The 22,593-nt window shown below is 41.3% G+C and overlaps 1 protein-coding gene across 2 annotated transcripts; it reads left to right on the forward strand.

Annotated features, from left to right (window-relative positions):
- The first annotated feature begins 209 nt into the window (after positions 1 to 209).
- On the forward strand, positions 210 to 22,593 carry VSIG1 (V-set and immunoglobulin domain containing 1). Of its 2 annotated transcripts, XM_038122890.1 has the most exons (8): positions 210 to 519; positions 3,825 to 3,985; positions 9,881 to 9,988; positions 15,995 to 16,193; positions 17,675 to 17,830; positions 18,488 to 18,607; positions 19,346 to 19,472; positions 20,881 to 22,593. In XM_038122890.1, exons 1-8 carry the CDS (start codon positions 471 to 473, stop codon positions 21,062 to 21,064), a joined length of 1,104 nt encoding a protein of 367 aa, XP_037978818.1. In that variant the 5' UTR covers positions 210 to 470; the 3' UTR covers positions 21,065 to 22,593. The 2 variants fall into 2 exon arrangements, with proteins under 2 accessions (XP_037978818.1, XP_037978819.1); XM_038122891.1 differs by lacking the exon at positions 9,881 to 9,988 and having other exon boundaries at positions 222 to 519.

Here is a 22,593-nt window from a genome sequence, read left to right on the forward strand (position 1 = left end):
CAATTGAAAATGTACTGACAATGTATTATCTACACATGCCCATTTTTGAAAGGAAATTACAGAATTAACAGGAAATAAAGATTATTCATATTAGGCCTGACCCCAACAGTAGTAATCAGGGTGACTGCTAAATAGCTCCAGAAATACTTTTCTTGTACTCAGTGGAAATACTTAAGTAGGCAAATACTGCAGGGCCTGGCAAAAGTGGGAGGATTTGGGCTTCTCTGATTCAAAGGTTTATTATTAACAAAACCCTCGGTTGCTCAAACCCCACAAAATGGTTTCAAGTGAACAGTCACACCACTAGTTGGAGAAAGGCACACATGTGATAAAGGAGAATGAAACAGCTCACTGACGTGTTGATACACAGCTGATAAGGAAATCAAAAAACCAACTTCAAAAAATAAACCAGTTCAGTTTCAGTCGAAGCCAGAAGCAGCATCTGGTCTCTTTTCTCTCCCAGCATCAAGATGTGTGCAACAATGCTGAAGATATTTCCAATTCTAGCCATCCTTGCAGGTAAGAATAACAAACTGATTGAAATAGTGCTGGAACAAAGGAGCCTGTGGAAGCAAGAGAGTAGGTGAGCCTCACTAGCAAACCAGGAGAAGTTTGGAGATAAATTATTTCAGGATGGAATAAAAATCCTGGCTATACTGCCAGACCATCCTCTGGAAATCCACAAACTGACCCCTGCCTGGTAAGAGGTTTTTTCCTGAGAGCAGAATTTTGGCTTTGGTAGATTAATGCTTTGCTCTGATGTCAGGAAGAGGCAAAGAGCTCTCGTATGGAGCGTTCAGGTCTTTCATGTGTTTCAAGGCCAGGTTTTTCCATATTTGGCTTTTGTCTCCCCTTGATAATAGGGCTGGAAAATGATGCCTCAGTCCCTCAACCACCAAAAAATTTTTGGGGGGATGCTTAACTTTAAGCATGCAAAGAATCTTTTAATTAAATGAGGACATAATACTTTGTGAAATCCAGGAATTTTATGGTATAGTAAAAACTAGGTATTATTGATATTTCAAGGGCATTTCACTGTGCTAAGCTTTACTTTTAATATATACGGAAGCAGTCATTTTAATGCTCCATGGAGATAAACAGCCCCTGTATCCACTACAGAAAATGAAACTTAGTTTTCACATCTTCTTTTCCAGATGGAATTATCTGATTTGAGTGCCATAGAAATATTTTAAGTAGCTACTCCTGGAGTTTCAGTGTTCTAACTCTCATACACATATAAACCCAACAGATTTTTACCTTAGATATGAAAAGTAGTTCAGAATTGGTACCACATATACTTTTCAAAGCAATGTCCTCTCATTTGCAAGTTCTGGATTTCAGACTAGCAATGTGCCCATGTTGGTGGGCACTACTGACTGGGGGTTTCTCTTGTGGCTCAGTAAAAATCAGCAAACTTGGGGTTTTTTCATCAGTATTAAAAACTGCAAAGGACTTCAGTGAAAGTGGGAGATTCCTGATGAACTGCAATGACTTTCTCTGTGGGAAGGAAACAGTCTCACTATAATATTGATGAGCAAAGACACGGATCAACCATTTTTAACAAGTTATGGTCCTGTTCACACAAACTGTTTTCACCGTGTTATTTCTTATTTCTGCACTTTTAAAAATTAAAACCAACAGGCCTGTATGTAGGAAATAGGGGTTGGAAGCCAGAAATGCAAAGTGAAACTGCCATTAACAGTCATGGTGAGGAAACAGGCTCTGTGGGGCCAATTCACTCTGCTGTCAGTCAAAAGATCCATGTTGCAATTAGCATTGGTTAAAACAGCCATTTTACTTGAGTGAAGATTATTTCAATGAAATGTATTTCTTCAAGGTATAGTTTTATGGAAACTAGAATGCTTTGTGGAGTAATTTTTGCTAAAATTATTTTTTTCTGGAAGAGCTTTTAACAGTCAGACTCTGTGGCACTCCTGACTCTAAAACCAGAGAAAGATAAAGTAAATATGTGGAGCAGATGACTGGAAAATGGATGTTTTAGTAGAATAACATTGTGTTGAAAGACAGTACCTTTAATCCTGCAAAGAGCAGAAAATAAATACTCGTCGACTGTGGCAGGAAACAATCATCCCCTGGCCAACACTAATTCTTAAAGCTGAGAACAGTGAACTGAGATACCTAAAATAAGATGGCACAGCTTTTCTATTAGATCTCAGAAAGGATTAAGCTGCTGTGAACTCACAAGACAAGCAGAACTGGCAGCCAGTCCTGGGATCCCCTCTTTCCCCAGGGCAGGTTTGACACATTTAGGTCAGTCTCCAGCCATTCCTGTGACACTATATTATATGTCTTCACATTTAATATAAATCTTGTTGTAATTTAAACCCACTAATTTTCATCCTAGCCACCATCAACACAGAAAGTATATTATTCCATTTTCCTTGCAGTGAGCTTTTACTATTGAAGCCATCAAACAAGGAAAACAGTTCAGATAGGTTTCCAAACTTATCTCATGAAGTTGCAATATTTAATAGTTAAAAATGACAAAATAGGTAGTTTCTTTTTATGAACAATGTTTTCTCACACAGGGATGTTAATTTCAGCAAAATACTCTTTAATATTACTGCAGATTCTGCTTCAACTCTCAAAAGCAGCACCCCAACATAAGATGCATACATCCTGCATTGAGAAAAATATTTTACATCTTTGTCTCAATCATTAATATATGCAATAAATCCACAAGAAAATGATTATAACATTAAATTCTCACCTTGCCTGTTTTGCATAGAAAGCTCCAAAGTGTTTAATGTTTTCCATCCCATTGAAAAGAAATACATTCTCAGTCTGAATCTTTAGACATTCGCTTTCAAACTGGACCCAGTGACCTACAAAACCCTGAAATTCAAACTTATTTTTCTGACAGCTCTATCTTTGCTGTCATGTGTCATCATGGCTAGTAATTCACAGAGGATAGAAACAGATAAATTCTGTGAGGTGGTGCTTGATTCCTTTCATTACTGTGATTGTGTAGTCAAGGCTGATCAGAGCACTATGGGGAGGGGCTCACAAGTTATGTTTGCTCCCTTTCTGCTCTGAGCCCAACAGAAAGGGTTGATTGAGTTACCAAAGAACTCCCTACAACCCACACAGTAAAAGCACTTCTAAAAAGTTTAGTTTGACTTTCCAATGTAATAGCATTGGAAAAAAAAAAAAAAAAACCCAAAACCAAAACAGCTTCTGGAGGTAAACACTTAGAAACATAAACAAAAAAAAAAAAAAAAAGTAGTTAGCAAAAAAAGCAGAGGAAAGCTGCTGGACACCAGCCTGAGGGATCCATCAGTGCCACCGAGTCCCAGTCAGAACATGAGGGTGTATGAAGTGAGAATACTGGAGGTGATGATGCTCCACAGTGGAGGAGACCAGATATCTAATGAAATAACTGCAAAAAAAACCAAAAAGGGCAAGAAAGGTGTAAGAGAGGGGTAGACACAGCTGTGAATGAGAGTCCAAGCACAGGAGAGCACCATGAGTGCAGAAAAAGGTTCAGTTTAACCACAGACTCTTAGTGAGAAGATGACTATCAGCCAATGAGACAAGTATGGGTTTAGGAACTCTGCTTGTTAAGAATATTATTTGTCATAAGGGCACGAGTATTCTGGGGGATTAATTTGCTTGCTAGCTTTTACTCAGTCCCAGCTTGTTATCTCTGAAATTTCCACACAAAGCCCAAGGGAAGCTGTACTGAAAAGGAGAACAGCTAGGTACATTCTACAGTTTCTTCAATAACACCGAGAGTAATAATTCCTGCATGGCTCCCAGGGCAGCCCCAGCTGATCTCTCCTCTCCACACTCACTGCCCACAGGCCATACCAGTGGGGTCGTGGTGACAGTCCCTGAGAAGACAGTGAATGTCACAACAGGTGGAAACGCAACCCTCCTCTGCACATACACCAGTTCTGGATCCCTGGGAAACTTCTTTATTCAGTGGAGTTTTTACAGTGCCAAAGAGAGCCAGCTGCACACCGTAAGACATTTGCTTATTATTACTGTGAAATCATATTTGAGATATCCTTAAGTCCTTAAAGGGTCTTGTTATGTTTGATGGGGTTATCCTTACTACAGACCAGGTAATGTTGGGGTTCCTACCCTAGAGATTAAGGACTGGGGTGCAGTGAAGTTTAGGGGCAGATGAACAAACTATCTAGGCTCCTAGTTCCCACTGACATGCCTGAATGCCTTCACAAACTGATGAAAAAGTACAAAAGTGATTCAGATGCTCAAACAACTTGCTCCAAGTCACACAGGAAGCGTGAAGCAAAGATCAGGTGTCCAAAAATCACACAAGTGCTGCAGCTCCTGGACCAGCTCCCCTTTCTCTTGTCTGGCAGATATTTCCTGCCATTGTGAAAGCTGCTTTCCTGGTGAGACGCCCTTGCTATGACAATGTGTTGTTCCTCATTTAAGGGTCAAATGAGAGCTCCTTGACTCAGGCACTGCAGTTGTCTTTTGGCAGCTCAGTAAGAGGAGCTGTGCATGGTGGTGGGCTGTGAGCACAAAGTGAACAGCAAGTGTTGGCAGCGCTCTGCAGAAAGTTGTCATAGCAGGAAATTTGCCACAGCAAACTTGCATTGGTATTTCCCAGCATCCCATGGCTGTCACTGTGGAAACAGAACAATTACAGGTCAAGGGCAAATGGTCCCTGCCCTTCCCGAGACCCCAAAAGGCTGCAGAGCCAAACAATATCATACTCTGGGGGATAATGAGACTGTGTGTAGGCTGGAGTGTCAGCATGGATGGGCCTGGGAAGGACACCAACACCAGCAGTGACTTGGTCCAAGACTGAGCCTCTCACGTGGCTGAAAGACCTTGCAGAGCAGCCTGGTCTGCCTGGAAGGGGTCAGGAATGGGATGTATATTGCTTATATGTACTCACACTACTGCCCAAACCTCAAGAACTATCTGTTCATCTTATGTCTTGGTGGGGAAATGAACCCATGAATTTCATTCCATAACACACGGGGTATGAGTTCCCATCAGCTCAGTCCTGACAGGTGGTGAGCAGTCAGCAACACATTCCTTTGCAAGAAGAAATCCTAATTAGAAGTGAATTGCTGAATCCTTGAAGATGACTGGGATTCCTTTTCCATGCCCTGGTGTCAGGCTTGTGCTTGTGGGACAATCATTTCCCATTGTTTTTATCCTGTTGCCAGCATTTTTTTTTTCTGGAAGTTCAATCCTCCTGCCTGGTGTTACAGCTGAGAGTTGATGTAGAGAGATTTGACTTAGAGGAGTGTCACAGTCCATACTCAGGATATTTTTGTCCTGTTCATTATTATTTCCTACTAATATTTTGGTAGGAGGCTTGCCATTACACCTTCCATTTGGTTTCTCAATTACAGCAGAATTAGCCTGCAATTTGCAGAATGTGCAGGTTGTAATGTATTTGGTACTGAACAGCAACAGCCAAAATGTAAGAAATGGCAATTTAACCTGGGACAGAACTGCTCACTCACCTGCAGTAAATCACAGCCACATATGAAGCCTGTATCAGTGCCAAGCACAAACTCTGGGCCCATCCCAAATTCTGACTCTAGCTGAGAGCCAGGCTGATGTAGGCACACCTTGTCTGACTGAGTAGTTGTTACTCATTGTTTGCTTTCCTCAAGTTAAAACTATTTTATTAAATGAAGAATTATTCCTGAAAGGGTGGTAGCAACAGGTTTCCTAAGTTGTATATAGTACAATATATTACAATTTTGATCCAGTATGTTACATCTTAAATTATGATTGCTTGTTCAGGTGGGAAGTACAGCACTGACATAGGATCAAGCTCATCTTGTCCAGGTTTGGTTAGAGTCTTTCTGTTCTACTTGCATCAAATTTTCCATATTGCAACACACTAAATGACTTTTTTTTTCTGGTTACAATCAAGGGAAATGAGCAGATTGCAGTTATAAGTACTTTAGAGGGAGAATCATACAGTTTCAAGAGATCCAAGAGGAGAAAACCATTTGTAAAATCTGGCTAACGATGAGAAAAATACCCCCTGAAAATTACAATCATAAAATACTGTGGGTAGTTCAGAATACACTCAACAAGACCTAACCAATGCAAGACTACCAGATGTCAGGGAAACCTTATGGATCAATCCCTCCAGTGCTCCCTCCTGGCTTCTGCAGCTCTCACTACAGGCACTGGGAAAGCTGTGCCTATAAGGTCCATGGGAACACTGCTGGGAAAAATTGCAGCAGGATTCCCCCATCTGAAAGTAATTTCACGGCAAATTCACACATTTGTAATGGCTGTGCTTGTGATGGGTGATTTGCATTTTCATTACATAAAGTCAGTTCAATCTGGAAAGGCCATGGGTGAGTGCCACTCCCCTTCTCCTTTTCACCAAGGCACAGTCTCCTGTCCCTGCAGCTCAGCTCTCCTGGGCTGGGAGGCTCAGTGAGGGTTCCCTTTGCTCCCTGGATCCTGCTGCTGTTCCTGGAGGGTGCAGGACTGGGGCACTGCTCTTTTTAAAATGCTTTCAGCAACCCATTCAGTCTTGTATGACTTGACCCTGTATCCTTTCACCACCACCTGGCGATTCCTTACCATTTTGAACCTATTGACAATAAAATTAATGGTGTTAATGCAAACACTGGGAAGAAAGGCTTGTGACTGCTTGTGGAAAATACAGTTTAAGAAATCACACGACACAGATGAACATAAAATTGTATTTTCACCCTCCCTCTGAATGAGGCTGGTATTTCTATTTTAGGCTGACGACTCTTCTGAGTTTCTGAGAAAGGACTGGGAACCTGAAAGCCTGCATGTTTTCCTCTCACAAGTTTAAACAAAAATATAATCTCTCTCCAAACCTGGCTCTGCCCTGGTGCTTTGGCACACTGCTGAATTAAGTTTCACATTTTGTTCCAAGTAGGAAACATATGCATGAAAATGGAGGAGGTTGCCAGCTTTGGCTTTCATTGTTTAGGTAAAACAATACTAACATGCAATGCAAAAACATATTTAATATGCTGGTAAAATGACAAACCCAACTATATTGGAAAGACTGGCACCATATCTTACTGAATACCAGAACAATAGCTTGAATTTTAACTGGAATAAAATTATTTCATTTTATGAGATATTTAGATTCTTCTAACAGATCCATAACAAAGTACCAAACACTTCCTTGTAAATAGCATATATTTGCCCTGAAAAAAATGTTGAAAATTCTGGCTCTACTAAAAATTTGCCCTTTTTTTCAGCAACTAATTGGATAACATTTTCAAATTCCATTTTTGAATATTGGAAAATTCTGCCGAATATTTTGAAGACAGGAGACTTAGAAGTTTTGTAAAAAGTTGCAGAAAATACATTTTCTCCCACCTACTAAATTTTAAAATATTCCTGACATCTTACTAAATGCTAGATGTCTTGATGACCATGTTATTCACACAGGCACTGTACTGAAAATAATAAGATTAAGCAGAGGAGATATTCTCTATAACAAATATGTGTGGAAAAAATATTGATTTTAATAAACACTGTTTGTTTAAACAATTGAAAACATGGCCCTTTCTCTCTACAGTGGCAACAAGTAACAGGGCAAGCTGTAAACATTGTATACATTTATAAATGTTATGTATAATTAAGGCAAATTTATACCATTAAGAAGCTTTTGACTTTAAGCATTAATGAATGGGAGGGTTAAATTACTAGATTTTAGGATATAACATATAAAAAGCAGAAGCCATAGGTAACCCTTTACTTTACACTGCCACTTACAGTCCAGATGTTACAGTGTTTTGAGATCCATAAGCTCAGGTACAGTCCTGGCTGCAGTGAAATCAGTAAGGCCAGATCAGAACTAGTGCCAGTATTAATTTAATGTCCCTAAGTACTCAGCAGCAGATTTTACCTTGCCACAAGGGCAGGCTGTCTTTTCCTTACTTTGCAGCCCCGCTACTGATGCAGATCTGCCTGATCTGCCCCCCAACACAGCCTGGGTGAGGTTGATTTTGTGTTTTGCTGCTTGCTGTCGTGCTTTCCTGCCCTGTCCTGCCTTGCCCACTCTCCCCAGGGCTGCCAGAGGTGCTCACAGCTCCAGCCATGGCAGTTACACCACGGGCAAGGAGGAGACAGCACAGCCAGGCTGCTCACAGGCAGCACGGGGAAAAGGGGGCCAGCAAACAGAGCCAGAGGTTCACAGCACTCTTTTGAAGACAGCACAGCTTTAGTGGGTGAATATAAACATTTTTTCTCTGCTCTTTTCCTGAGAAGTTTCTCTAGTAGAAGTAATTTCCCTCACTTGAACTTAATAATGTAAGTATAAAATCATGGAAAACAGAATGTCGTACATATTTTTATTTTTGCCATTTAGCCCTGAGCAACATGCCCTTTAATGCTGAATTTAAGTTTTAAATAATTACGCCCAGCCAAGCATCTTGAGAACTTTCCAACACTGAGTGATGTCTATTTTACATCCCAACAAACTGAGGCTGACACTGCCCTGCTCACCCAGGGTACATCACAGCCTGGCCTGGTTCATAAGGTAAAGTCTCAGCTCCTGCTAGGACCTACATCTGTGCTTCATTTCATGCTCTGAGTCACTCAGCTGGCCCCAGTGTAAAGCACATAAGTAAATGTTTGAAAGCTGAAGCCTCTGTTGACTCTTCACAGGCGAGGCTGCAGCCTTGCAAAGCCAAATACAACTCTTGAACCTGACCTGGGCCACACCCTGAGCCTCAGCCCAGGCCACCCACAGCTAGAGTCAGGGAAATGACCAGGGACACTGCCTGGCTAACCAAGATGTGCCCAGGGCAGGATTCGTGATTGAAATTTTTAATTCACTATATGAGTAAAGGGCATGGATGCCTGTTACTTTTAGGCAAAACAAAATTATTGAGAGAACTCTTATGAAAATCTTCTCCAAAAAAAAGCAAACTTGTGGCACATGGTCAGAAACAGGGGACAAGGAGGGAAAGCCCAAAGAGGCAAGAAGAGTGACCTGAGCACAGATGGGTCAGCTCCTTCCACCCTGACACTCCAAATTCAGACTATCAGTAGTCCCAACAGCCGCACAACTCCGCTGCCCAGCACAAAGCAAGGCACAGTCGTGGCCACTGGGCTACCCCAGGTGGGAGCCAGAGGCCAGCCAGCCCTGTATATGGGGGGGTTCCATACAAGCTTCTGAAAGAACAAATTCCCCTCCATGTAGTCTGAGCAGCTCGGGGGACACCTTCACACACTTTCAGCCACAAGACACCTGAGACCCTGCGCTGCAGAGGCTGCCAGTGCTGCAGGGGACACCAGCCTGGGAGCAGAGCAGTCCACCCCAGCCCATGAGAAACATGAGCCTGTGTGAAGCACCTCCTGAGGCAGTACAGGAAAACTTCCTGGAAAAGGCCTCTCTCATCCATCAGCATTTCTTTTTGCCTAGAGCTGATGTTTTAAAAATGAGCTTTATCTATCCCTTAGATGCCTGAGCAGGCCCTGTAAGGAACAGCTCCATGGGGAGCAGAGGCAACACCTCCAGAGCAGAGGAATGGAGCTGCTGGTGTCACTTCACTGCCCGTGGAGTGACTCTGGGTGTCAGTGGGACTACGGGGACTGCCTGTGGTTATCACAAAGGGAAGTGCAGGCAAGAAGAAAATAATGAAGTTGTAACAAAGTGTTTGGAGTAAACATTGGACTTTAATCTTAGTTTGCCTAATTTTAGGGAGAATTTAGAAATAAGCTTGTTTCATCTTGTGGTTGACAAGGCCTGAGGTACTTTCTGCATAAAACACTGAACACGAGGCACCCTGCCCTCGTGATCAGCATGGATGGTAGGTGGGGAGCTGTGTGAGAAATGGCTCTTTGATTTTGGGGGAACATTTAAAGTCTCATTTAACTCTCAGATCAGCACATTTTTACTCAAATACAGCACTCCCCATGTCATGGTATTCTGAGTATGGATGAAAAGTCAGTCAGTCTTTGTCAAAAGACGGTGTATGTGACAGATGCACGGGGAAGATGTAGCTGGAGATACAAGGTAAGAAAACAAACAAAAATCCCCATAATCTTAAGGGGGAAACAGAGTTAAACAGCTTTTACTAGATTTGTGCTACTGTGAAACCTGTATTCATATTCTGTATTGAAATCTCAAAACCAGCACATGACTGAAATAAGTTGAATCGGATGCATGATCCAGAATTTTTAACTCACTCTATTTTTTATTGCATTTTTCTCTGTCAAAATTATTTTAGATGCAGCTGTTGTGTTGGGTTTTTTTCCCCCCCACCTATTCTAGGTGGCTGAACTGGCACCTTCAGGAATATTCTACCCAAAGGGTATCTGAAGGGTGTGTGCACCCACAAGGAGCCTCTGGGCTGAATGTGAGCAAGACTGGATAGCCCAAACTTGGGGCTACATATTTACATGGAAAAAAAATATCATCCTGGATCTCCTTTCTAGAATATAAAAGCATTTTGAGAAGTGATGGATAGCAAGGACACTGAGCTAACCAGCTTCCTCTCAGCTGTCAGCTCAGCGTTCCAGCCCTAATCCATTCCAAACTCTCTGACTGCAGCAGGGTTCCCATCTCACCATGAGGTACAGGGTACAGCCTAATGTAAACTGACATGTAAAAATGACTGCTGAAGAGCACTTGCAACAAATGCACTAAGAAAACACATTTGTTCTTGATGGGAATTATTCACTAATAGTTCAGCCACAAGAATGATACTGTGAGAGCATGAAAGAGCTGCTCCTTCAGTATATTTGCATCGGTTAAAGCTGCTGAATGATTAATCCTCTAAAGGCTTCTGACTCCCTCCCTTTCTTCTTCTACCAATGCACTATTGTGACAAGACACTTCTTGTCATTATTGATACCTTTAATTCCCCATGCAAAAAGCCCAGTAAGGGATATCCCTATAATATCCCTACTACCTTCTGGCAGATCAGAGTTTTGACAAAAATGTGTGAAAAGAAGCTGTGGATGAAATAAGGGATGTGGGCCCAGACTCAGTCATGAGACAGGTGTCAAAGAAACCAACACATGTGTGAACATTTGCTTTCTTAGCTGGCTGAGTTCAGAATCTGAGCTTTGGGCCTCCATTAACATTCTGGTTGTGTGGCATTTGTTCTCTCATTAGATGGTAAGATGCTTAGGGAAGTGATGAACATTTTTTCCCCTTGTTGTTATTTTATAAATTCTGTCTGTCCTCAGAATTCAAAAAGAGATCACAACCTCAAAGCAGTAAAGTTGTTAATATTCTCCATTTTCTAGTAGCTTGAGAAAATGTCAAACAGAAAATGACAAACAACTCAATGACAGGGCTCTCTGGATGCTGGAGCTTTCCAGCTCTCCAGGCAGACTGTGAGTCACACACAGAATCCATCAGAAAAACGTCATCCAACAGGATCCTAGAACTTTACATGTGCTGGAAAGGGCGAAGAGGCTGGGGGAGGAAAGACAGGTACTGGAAAAGAGGTCATGTCCTGAAAGTGTCCTCCAGTCAGGAAGTCAGAATTCTGTGGAGATTAGCAGGACACTTTGCATTGCCCCTTCAAGTGCATCTCATAACTCTGATATCCATAAGTACTAGGCATGTAGAGCATTGTGATGCAGTGACTCCAGGAGATGGGGATGGGAGGAGTATTGACCTGGAAATTATGAAGGTGTCCACCCAAAGCCATCTGAAAGACACTTATTTATGCAAATTCTAGTATATATTTGTCGTGTCAAAAGAAGAGAAGCAGAGGGAGGCATGTTTCTTCTAATTTCCTGCCTGCTTCTTCAGATACCCCCTTCACACCCTAAGGCTGACCTTCCTACAGAAGTTGCACCACAAAAACCTGTAGGTGGGCTCCTCACACTCTGCTGAACATCTGGCAGCTTTTGAAAGTCCTCAACTCAGCCTCAGCTCTTCTGACTGCTTCCTCTGCAGGCAAATATATCACACACCATCACTCTGGAGAAACTGCCTGTGGACATGAGGGGTAACCACAGCTCTGGTTAGGATGGCTGGAGACAGCAGCTCCAGGTACTGCCTGGCCCACGGGTTGAAGAACCAACTAAACTGCAACCCTTCCTTAGGTCAGAGATGTCTTCTGGGCAACTTTGCTGTTTAGCAGGAACTAGTGTCTCAGATGAAGTTATTAGGGACAACAGTTTTAGAAGTGATAATCTCCACTCCTTTTTCTGTCAGTTGTTTGATTAGTCACCCAGGCAGCTGCTTCCATGAAATGTGAAAAGGCACCATTATATGATAATTTGCCTGAACAAACTAGCTGGTGAGGAGGAACAACAACCATTAATGCACCCTCAATATTGTTTCTGCTCTGGTAAATCATCAACTTCACTAGAGCTGCTCATGATTTGCTTGAGGACATTAAAAGCTTATTGTTTGAAGGGAAGCACAGCAGATTTCCTTTGTGGGTTTTTTTTTGCATTCAAGATGGTGTACTTGATATATATTTATCACACCAGATTAAAAAGGTTTCCAGAAAAAGTCTACCATTGACTAAATATACAGTTTTCTCATACACATATTTTAGGTAATATGGAAAGAAAAGTCAATGTGTGTCTGTAGCAGAAAACATTAGCTGGCAGTTGCCCAAAACCAAAAAGTTTTCCATATCTTCAACAGAAAACAATTTTTTTAAACTTTTGAATTAAAACAGAAACACTTTTGCAAAGATTTGCATTTCAGTTTACTGAAAGCCACAAACCAGCTTGTCAAGGACAGGATAAAACCACTTTGAACCGGGGTTTAAAATATCCATTTTGAGTGTATTGTTGAAAATGGACTATGAATTCCCAGCAAATTAACTGAAACATATTCCTCTTAAATGAAATTTCCTGTGTACACAATCCAATCATACCCTTGGGACAAGAGATACACTCAGCAATTAATCAGAACATTATTCAGCCTTTTTGGTGTTTACCACCTTCCTTCAGGGAATGAACTCCAGAGCCAGGGAGATAAGCATGGAACAGGAGAGAACAGAGGACAGGCAGGAGCCTGCAGAGGAACTGAACACATTGCCTGAGAATGTTTCACTGCCTTTATGCTCATGGCTGACAAAAAATGACCAGTAAGACTCTGTTTGATTCTATGAAGAGAACAAATAGTCTCTGCTGTGTTGACACCTGCCTCAGATTTAACAGCATACACAAAATATTTTTTCTGCATTCATTGACTCAGAAAGAGAGAACACAGGATTAGTTTTCAGTGCATTGTATGAGGACTTGAGCACGTAATTCACCCTGACTCCAGGTCAAATACACCGAGGAGCATTTGCTCCTCTGCAGTGTTTACTGGTGTGTCCTGACTGCATTTACAGCTTGCAGTGCCAGTCTTATTCCCAGGAAGGTGGGCTGTATCTAAATGAGTATTCCATGGACTCCTTCTGCAACTCTTTACTCTCACATAATCCCAGATCACTCTGATGTAGATTGAGTAGAATTTAGCCCCTTTTTCCAACAATCAAGCCTTTAATAGCATATGATGGGCCTGTCACTCCTCTCATGCTGCAGCAAGACACACATTACTTCATTTAAATCAGTGCAGAGCTTAATTTCACATTAGTGTAAAGAGCTGATGGAACCCCTATTGCAACAGTGCAGTTGGAGAGGAGAGAGCTGTCCAGGGACATCAGCCTCAGAAGAGGCTGAAGTCAGAAGTCACAGATCTTGTAGCTTCAGACTCTTGCAAGAAACAGTGATAAATAATACTCAGCTATTGCTCACACTCAGATAAATGTAGAATGAAACAATGTGGCCTGTGTGTTTTTGTGATTCCAGGTAGACAACTTTTTTGATGAGTGATTTGTTTAAACCAAACTCCCTATTTTGAACACTCTCCTTCCCCAGGGAATACAGTTTGTCCATCCAGACTCTGGTTTGGCAGTAGAGTTCCATCTCTAGACATTTGCAAAGTATAAAATCAGTTTTAAAACTGATGGTATTGTATGTACACAATGGAAACTGGGAGGAGCATCCAGCTTCAGCACTTTCTAAGCAGGTCTGTCATCGAGCTGACCCTGGAGCTCTCATGCTTCCTCACTGTACCAGCAGTGTTCCACACCTTGGGAATGCTTTGGTGTTCAGAGCCCTGCATCAATTGTACCTGGTGTTTGTAATCCTGGGGCAGGGAGAGATAAAGTCTGGCTGAGGAGTATGCAAAACTGCTCTTGAGAGAGGGCCAAGCTGCAGTCCTGGAGCTGCTGGTGCTGTGCAAGCTGGATTCTGACCTTCATTTCAAAGCCATATCTTTGCATAAACCAGCTGTGCTCCAAAACGAGTTTTGGAGGGTACCTTGCTTTAAGCTAATAAAGGCTTTTAGATAACATTTCTTAAAGACTTCAGTCAACACCATATCAGGGAGGACAAATAGAATTAAGAAGTAATATTCTTAATTCAAAATGCAATCAGTTGATCTGTGAAGTAAAGCAAATTGTACTTCTCACCAGGGATCTGCAGTATCCCTAAAAGGCAGGGAACTTTGACCAAAAGGAAATTTTGGTACTAGTCAAGTGAGAATGTCCTGTGAAGAGGAGTCTGTGAAACTTTTTCCTACAAGAATTTTCCCACTATTTCCATTAACAAACATGCTGTTACTTCAACTTCACTGATGATTCTGGAATACTGCCAGTAGCAACAATGTTAGATCTATTTGGGTCACAACCTATAATTCTATATGGACACCTCTCACAAGTTTAGAGAAGTGACTGAGTGTGCTGGAACTGTTCACTTTGCCTAGTGTGTGTATGTAGACACTGGGGGAACATATTGCCTACCCAAACACTTCATATGTCACGTTCATACAACACCATCATTAACACCTCAGAAAAACCATTAATGAATCCAACATCTTTGGATGTTTCCACATCCACATCTTTCCACATCTTTGTTCTTTCAGGTCAGGGTTTCAGAGCAGAGTAAGATTGGACAGAAGGCAGGTTCTCCTTGAGAACTACTATACTTACCCCAGAGCAGAGGAGATGCTGCAGTTCCTAAACAGACTCAGGGCCCAAGGCTCAGACTGCCATCCAGGCTCTGCAGTGAACCCAATTCTACCCCTCCATCAGCAGACAACAAGTTTGGGCTTATGAGGCCACTTCTACTCCACAATGCTGCTAAGAGCAGTTGATGCTACTGAAGTCAGTGAAATCAGTCAATGTTAAATCAGCAATTTTTATTTGGGAGGAAATGCTGCATTCCTTAGAAACATTTATCCTTACTATGCCTATCATTTGGCAAACCATTTTTTTTTTACTATTTAGTAAAAGGGGAACTTCTTGATCCCAAATAGGAACCCCCCCCCAAGCACTGAGGCCAGCAGGTATTCTTTACTTCCTCCCTGATATAAATTCAAAAAACCAAGATAGTCGATGACACTGCCTCCAAAGCTGATGACACAAACAAGAACAGCATGGCTGCTCTAATTGCATGTGTGATGACTCTGCTCTGTTCTTGCACTGCATCCTCATGGCTTTCAAATCTACTGCCAACAGATCAGGTGCCTTGTTTGCTTAGACCTTTGTCTTGTGAATTCATTTCAGTCCTCTGTTTGCCAGATTCTGTATTTGGAAAGCTCTGCAGCCACCCACTTTTTCCAATGACAGGTCCATCCTTGTCATAATCTTCTACTCAGCCTTTTATTAAAGCTACCACAAATTATCAGTGCTTCACTTAATACCATTATTCACTGTGCATGACTTAGCATTTTTTCATAAAATTGTCATATGATGGTCAATGGTCTCACTTCTGTTTTTGCAATTGCATCAGTCTGTGCTTGGAGTATCCACAAAGATTTAGCTTCTGTCAATTACACAATTAAAATACAATTTCTGAAAAGCTTGTTTTTTAAGGACCTTTAGAAGTATGTATTCAAATGTACTATGTTTTCATTTCTACTTTCTTGGGGGAGGAGGCAAGAAAGGGGGTGACATTGCTTGGCTTTAATCAGAAATCAAATATATTGTGAGTACCAAACAAAGCAGCAAGAAGATCTTTTGTTATTAAACTAACAATTGTTTCTTTATCACAGATCTATTATTATTCAGGAGGCCAGTCTTACTCTTATGGAGCATTTAAGAACAGGATAACAGCTTCAACAAGTCCAGGGAATGCATCAATAACAATCTCCAACATGCAGCCCTCAGACACTGGTTCCTACACCTGTGAAGTGTTCAGCCCTCAGGGTGATGCTGGACAGAGCCAAAAATCTGTGATTGTCAATGTGCTGGGTAAGTGCCCCCCCTCTATTGCTGTATTGTCTTTTTCATCCCATATTATGAAACACTGAATTCACAGCTCAAAATGCGTAGGGCCAGAGGGAATAACAGGCTGTGGTAAACAAGGCCCGTGATGCAGAGGGAAGCTCCCTGAGTCACTGCTGCAGCGTTTCCAAGGGCTCTGGAGGCAGGCAGAGCCTGGGTGCCCTCTAGCTTCCAGCCACAGCTGACCTGCTTCCACTCCACAGCTGCCTCTGCCTGAACTGCAGTCAAATCTCACTCTCCCACCACTGACCTTCAGAGTCACTTTGAGCTCTCAAAAAGTTCCCTTAGGTAAGCAGGTAAGAGGGTGGCTAGAATTACCCAGCTTCGCTCCATTTTTCATACTGGAAAACAAAGTGATACTAGTTTTGGTTAAAATCAAACAGCATTTCAGCTGGGAGTGAGAACTTCTCACTGAAACCACTACATGCAGCCCCAGCACAGTCCAAAACTTTGCTAATTGTACCTAATGTTGATCATGGTGACTTGCACAAATCTAGGGAGAGGCAGCAGCACAGGCCAAGAGTTCTGACTCACATCAATTCCCATAACCTCTAGAAACTTAGTATTTGTTGGATGAAAGTAGTACAAGGTGTGTTTTGTGTGGAAGAAAGCAATAGTTTCACCATGAATAGGCAGAGCAGAAAGGATGAAAAGCAGATGAACTTGGCATCACTTGTCTATCTTCCAGGAATAAGCAAAAGATATATGTAAACTGATTTCCTGAAAAACCAAAGCACTACTGATAATTCTCATCTAAAATTCCCAAAACAAATAGTAAATCTTGGAGCAGTTGAGTAAAAGATTGCACTTTTACGCAAAAAAAAAGTAAAACCAAGAAAAGTTGTTGGTTTGGGCTATGTTCATTGCTGGTGGTTTCCCTTGACAGTGCTCTAAAGAACCACAAGAGCATTTCTGGAGGTAGGAAATGAAAAGCAATGGTGTAAATGAGGGCAGAATCTTCCCTTTTGTGCAAAGTGAGGACATTATATAAAAATGGATTTTTTAACAGAACTATAGCTGATTTCCTTCACAACTGCTAATATACGGAAAGAATTAGGCCTTGATCCTCTCCCTCTCTGTGGAAAAGCTCCTGCCATGTCTCTAAAGAAAATGATGTTGCTATGTGGCAGAATGGTGTATGGTGAATAATGAGTGGCCCATTACAATGAAAATAATTGATAGTTGTAGTCTCAACACCTCCCTAATAACAGTTAATATGCAAATGGAGGATAATAAAACTGTATCCTAGGCCATGTACATATATTTAACATTACTCAATTTTTTTAATGGGAGAGGCTTTGGTCAGTTCCATAAATGAGACTCTGCTCTTGGATGGAAACCCGTAGATGGGGTTCAGCTCTTTGCTCACAGCAGCATGGTACCAGAACTTGAGGCGGATGTTTGCAGCCCAGGTGTGCACTCCTGATGTGTCTGTTCTTATTTTACAGTCAAACCATCAAAACCTTTCTGCAAAGTAGAAGGAACTCCTGAAAAAGGCCATCTGATCTACCTCCTATGCAACTGTGAAGAGGGGTTGCCTCGCCCCACCTACCGCTGGTACAAGGTCGATGAGAACACCCTCAAACCTGTGACAGAACAACTTGGTATGTAACCACAGGACTAACATACCATGTCCAGGATCTGAAATTCCAGCATTCCAAATGCTGGGTATCACATAGGCTAATTAAAATTAATCCTCCTCTTTTAATAGTCAATGTCACAGAATCATATTTTTACTTATTCAAATCAACTGACAGCTGTCAAAAGCACAGGATGCTTTTTCTATTTAATATATATATTAAAAAAAAAGTTGAAGTCCTGTCCATGCCTTTAAATTGTTAAAATGAGAGAAATATGTCTGTCTTTAGATCTCTCTTTCCTTGAAACTTTGAATGAATTTAAGTTGAATCAATTTGTCATTCAAGTGCTAGCACATCCTTCTCTCTCAGAAATTTTCTGGACCTGTTACATTTTCATTTGTGGAGTTACACAGACAACCACAGTATCAGAGTGGGTAAAACATCAGCCAGACTGGTTGGCAGAGTAGGGGCTCCTAATACACCTGTAAAGAATCCACTGGAGCATTTTTCAAGGAAGGTAAATGTTTTATTTTAAAGAATATAAAAAACCACACGAAAGAAATCAATAATTGGTGAACCCTTTTTCTAATATCTGAATAGCTCTGTGTTATCCACTACAGAGAACTGTTTGCCTCTACAGAACACAAACAGTAATGTGTACCTGCTCCCCACTTGTCACAGATCCAAACTCTGGCATCCTTTACATTGGCAACCTCACCACCTTTGAAACTGGCTACTACAGGTGCATAGCCAGCAACCTCCTGGGGAACAGCACCTGTGAGCTTGACCTAACAGCAAAACGTAAGTAAAACACACTAAAGCAATCACATTGTTGCTGGAGGACATACACACCTTGCAGGAAAAATTCTTTAACAACTTTGAAGCTTTGATTTTTTATTTTTTTTTTAAGTAACAGCAGAACAGGATTTGAAGAGCTCTGGAGTTTTCATCCAGGCCTGTCCAGGCTCTACAACAACCTAGAAAAGTGTTTTAACATCCCCACCTTCATTTCCTGCAAGGAGCAGGAGCTGGACCTGATTCTGACTGCAGAGTCCTTACTGAGAACAGACAGACAAGGAGCTTTGAGCAATTTCTTCCAGCCAACAGTCCCACTGAGGTCTCCCCACCCCAGAAATTACAACCATCAGTGAAATGTGGCAGTACAAGGACTGGGGCACTGGAGATGTGACGACTGGCTGCAAGACAGAACTAAAGGCAGCCTGGACTTCAGGATGTGTTTGCAATGATTGAAAAGCAAAGGCTTTTACCTGCTATCAGTATTACGGCCCAATGATTCCCTTAGCCAGCACAAACAGGGAGTTTGTTGGGATAGGGAGCTACCCAATGAGAAGGGAGGCAGCAAAGACCACCCAAGCGCAGAGCTCTCGCTTTCCTGGAGCATCTTTGGCCACCCTCCTGCAAAGAGTTCTTTGAATCCAATCCCTTCCTTCTGCTAAAGCCTGCTGCACTAAATTACATGGGATTTTGCTATACTACTACTTTTTTAAAAGTCAAGTAATCTTTTTCTTTCTTTTGCAGATTCAGACGGTGGTATTGTTGCTGGAGCACTGATTGGAGCAATTCTGGCAGCTGCTATAATCTGCATTATTGTCTGGGTCCTAACCAAGAAGGCAAAAAATAGGAAGTCACCAAATAATGAGATGCAGTAAGAATTTCTGTTTACTTCATTTTAAGACAAGTATTTTTGTAAAGCACTGCTGCTAATCCAGAACTAAAGTAAAATGCATAATACAAGTTTTGAGAAAACATCCAGAGTGAACATCTGCTTTTGGGGGACTTTTTACCTGTTGTTTTTTTAACAGAAGGTGCTATTGCACTCTTCCCTATTTTTAACAGGTATCTTCCACTTAGCAGTATCCGAAACAGTGAACTAAATGTTTTTAAACAACACAAACTAAAGTGGCAAGTTATAAAAACAGCTCTTTAGATTTAAAGTTAATGGGGTCTGTTAAAAGCAGATGGAGGAAATAAAAAAAGAAAGAGCACCTAAGGGTCACTTCAGGAAATTTAGTGATATTTAAACACAGAGAGCTCAGGTTAGTGCTATCTGAAATTACAGGACACACACTTGGGATAATCCCAGGCATCTCAGATTGCAGGAAACACAAGGTTTGGACAACAGAATGGAGCCCAGAATGTCCATTTTGATCCCGCCCTGGAGATGCTTTCTTCTCTGTGCTTTGGTTGCTCATTTTTCCCTTAAATTGCCAAATCTTCAGAATAGGGATAATCTCATGCACTATATAGACTGTATTCAGGCCATTGATGTAAAATGCTAAATAATACATATAGTTGAGGCCAGAAAAAAACTGTGACTTCCCTGTAGCACAAGTTTAAGACCTCCTAATATGGAATTCTGCTCACCCAGACCAGTGATCAGTCACTCATGCACCTGATTTCTGCTTTCAATTGATGTAGCAACAACACCTAGTTTTGTACTCAGATACTAATAAATCTTACTGCATTGAATTAATCCACTAGCATCTGATATTTTTTACCATGTGAAAGTGCTTCATTATTGGGAGTTGGTATATTATCATTTTGATAAGATAAAAGGAATTAATTACCTTATAGATTTCCATATTTTCTAAAACACTAAATGTATTTTATATGACCTTTCCAGATTTCAGTATTTTCATAATTCTTTTCTGACTGAACTCTATTTTTCATGCACTTCAATGGGACCCCAGATCTACATAGAATTTCCCAGAAAGCTCACACGAAGCAGCGAGTTTTGCTATCACTCCTCAGATGCTGCCAGCACTCAGTTTCCCTTTCCACTTTCCTGGCATAACATTTAAACATACTAAAATCCATTTTATTCTAATGGGATCACTTAAACTAGCAATGCAGATGTCTTTCTAGCTAATATGCTGTCAGTCTTTCTGTCTCAGCACGAGTGGTGCTGTCACCTTTCCACACAATCTTGAAATCATCGTAACATCAGGGTTACTGTTCAGATAGCAAATACAAAGATTCATTATTCTGAATGACTCTAGCATACATGGGATTTCAGCATGTGAGATCACAATCCTAATCCTGTCTTTCTGCAGAGAAATGGTGCAGAAACAATCCAATGCAGACTATGCTCAGGTACCTAATGAAGAAAACATTCCTGTGACCACAGTTCCATCGAGCAATGCAACAAATGAATACCCAAGTGTTGATGAAACAGCAGCTCCTGCAACACCTGCAAATGACGAGAAGCAAGAAGCAGGAAAAGAAGAAGTAGCCTAGAGTTTATAATAGAGTTTTCTTTGTCACTTTTGGACCCCTTTATACAAAAATTGTTGTCATTGAATTAATATAAAAGCATGACTAAAACTTGTATTCAAGGCATTTGTATTGTGACCCACTGGGGTGGATCAAAAAGGGTCTGCTACACAGGCACTTTGTGAATAGCAGAAGATTTGGCCTTTAAAGTGAATCAAATTTCTTTTATTATCTAGTTATACTGTACAAAAATTTAAGTATAAAAAGAGTATCATCTACATCAACCTATTTTGCAAAACTAATTAGGAAATGGGCTGAAGCATTTGTCAAAGTAAGAGCTTTCCAGTCAAACACCAGTAATGGTATGTCCACACAGTTCAGAACCACAGCAGCCTTGTCCAGAAACAGTGTTAGCCAAGCTCCTTCATGTGCACCAAGTAATCATGGCCAGTACATTGCAGTGTTTCAAGGAACTGATTTTGCACATCAGAAGTAAAAAGAAGTTACATTAATGTCATCAGAATGCTGAAACCTCTGCTAACATCTTAACAGATGTTAAGACCTTAGTCAAGGAAATCTTGTGTGTCTGAATTCCACCTAAGCTAAAAAAAACCCAGAAATCCTGGAAAATGTTACCCCATTGCTGCCTGACATGGAAAACATTCTGTTAACAGTGACCTCCTTGGCCTAAAGCTCCCAAGGGTGCCAGCGTTCCAGAGTTGTCTGTTTCAGCAATTCTGGTTTTCAGTTTAATGGAACTGGCATTTGGGTACCCAGTTCAGACACAAATGACTGTTGTACACCACAGCAGCTGGAGATCTAAATCCTTTGCAAGGCTTGTTCCAACAGGCACGCACAGCATCACACTCCTCATGAAACACAGATACAGCGGCTTTCAAAACTTAGGAGTGATACTGCCTTCTATACAGCACATGAGCTTTGATTGCTTCCTCTGTCTGAGATGATTTAAATCTCTTTCCAGGCTAGTCCTACCCACTAAGCAACAAACTCACGCTACTTTTCTTCTGGTCTCTTACCCAATGTAACAACCTGTCCTCTATAGATGAAAGCATCAAGAGGGAGGGTAAGTGGTGCAAAGCACACCAGCAGTGACACTGAGAGCCAGCAGTCCAGCCGTGAGTGCCCTCTTGGAAGAAGAAAAGGGAGTTGGGTCACTAGACAATCCTTCTCCCTGGGCCTCATTTCTAAGGTTACACAAACTTAGTTTTTCATAAAGGCAAAGATAGTACTTCCAGAAAAGCTCAAGGACCATGGGGCTTAGGCAACTGCAGACCCACAGCCTTGCTGATACAGGCAGACACTGGTTTCAGTCTCACGCACTGCAGCAAAACATATCTGGCTCAGGGACCTCGAGTTTTTTGGCACTTAAGTCTTTCATAGGATCTAATATTCATAAATCCTTCAGTGACTGTTCCTAGGCTATAAACATTAGTTATATGCAACATTTATCTTTAAGATTTCTGGGCTAAAATTTTCAGCTTCAGTTCCTACAGCTCTAAGTATGTTTTTCAAAATAGTGAGCTAAAAAAAAA

Source organism: Motacilla alba, chromosome 4A (assembly GCF_015832195.1).
Source record: "Motacilla alba alba isolate MOTALB_02 chromosome 4A, Motacilla_alba_V1.0_pri, whole genome shotgun sequence".
Classification (NCBI taxonomy): domain Eukaryota; kingdom Metazoa; phylum Chordata; class Aves; order Passeriformes; family Motacillidae; genus Motacilla; species Motacilla alba.

Excerpts from the sequence above, each read along its gene's own strand:
- VSIG1 (XM_038122890.1), top strand. The coding sequence starts at position 471 with ATGTGTGCAACAATGCTGAAGATATTTCCAATTCTAGCCATCCTTGCA. Across the intron at positions 3,986-9,880 it reads AAGAGAGCCAGCTGCACACC|CACTCCCCATGTCATGGTAT; the intron begins GTAAGACATTTG and ends ACTCAAATACAG. Across the intron at positions 9,989-15,994 it reads GATGTAGCTGGAGATACAAG|ATCTATTATTATTCAGGAGG; the intron begins GTAAGAAAACAA and ends TCTTTATCACAG.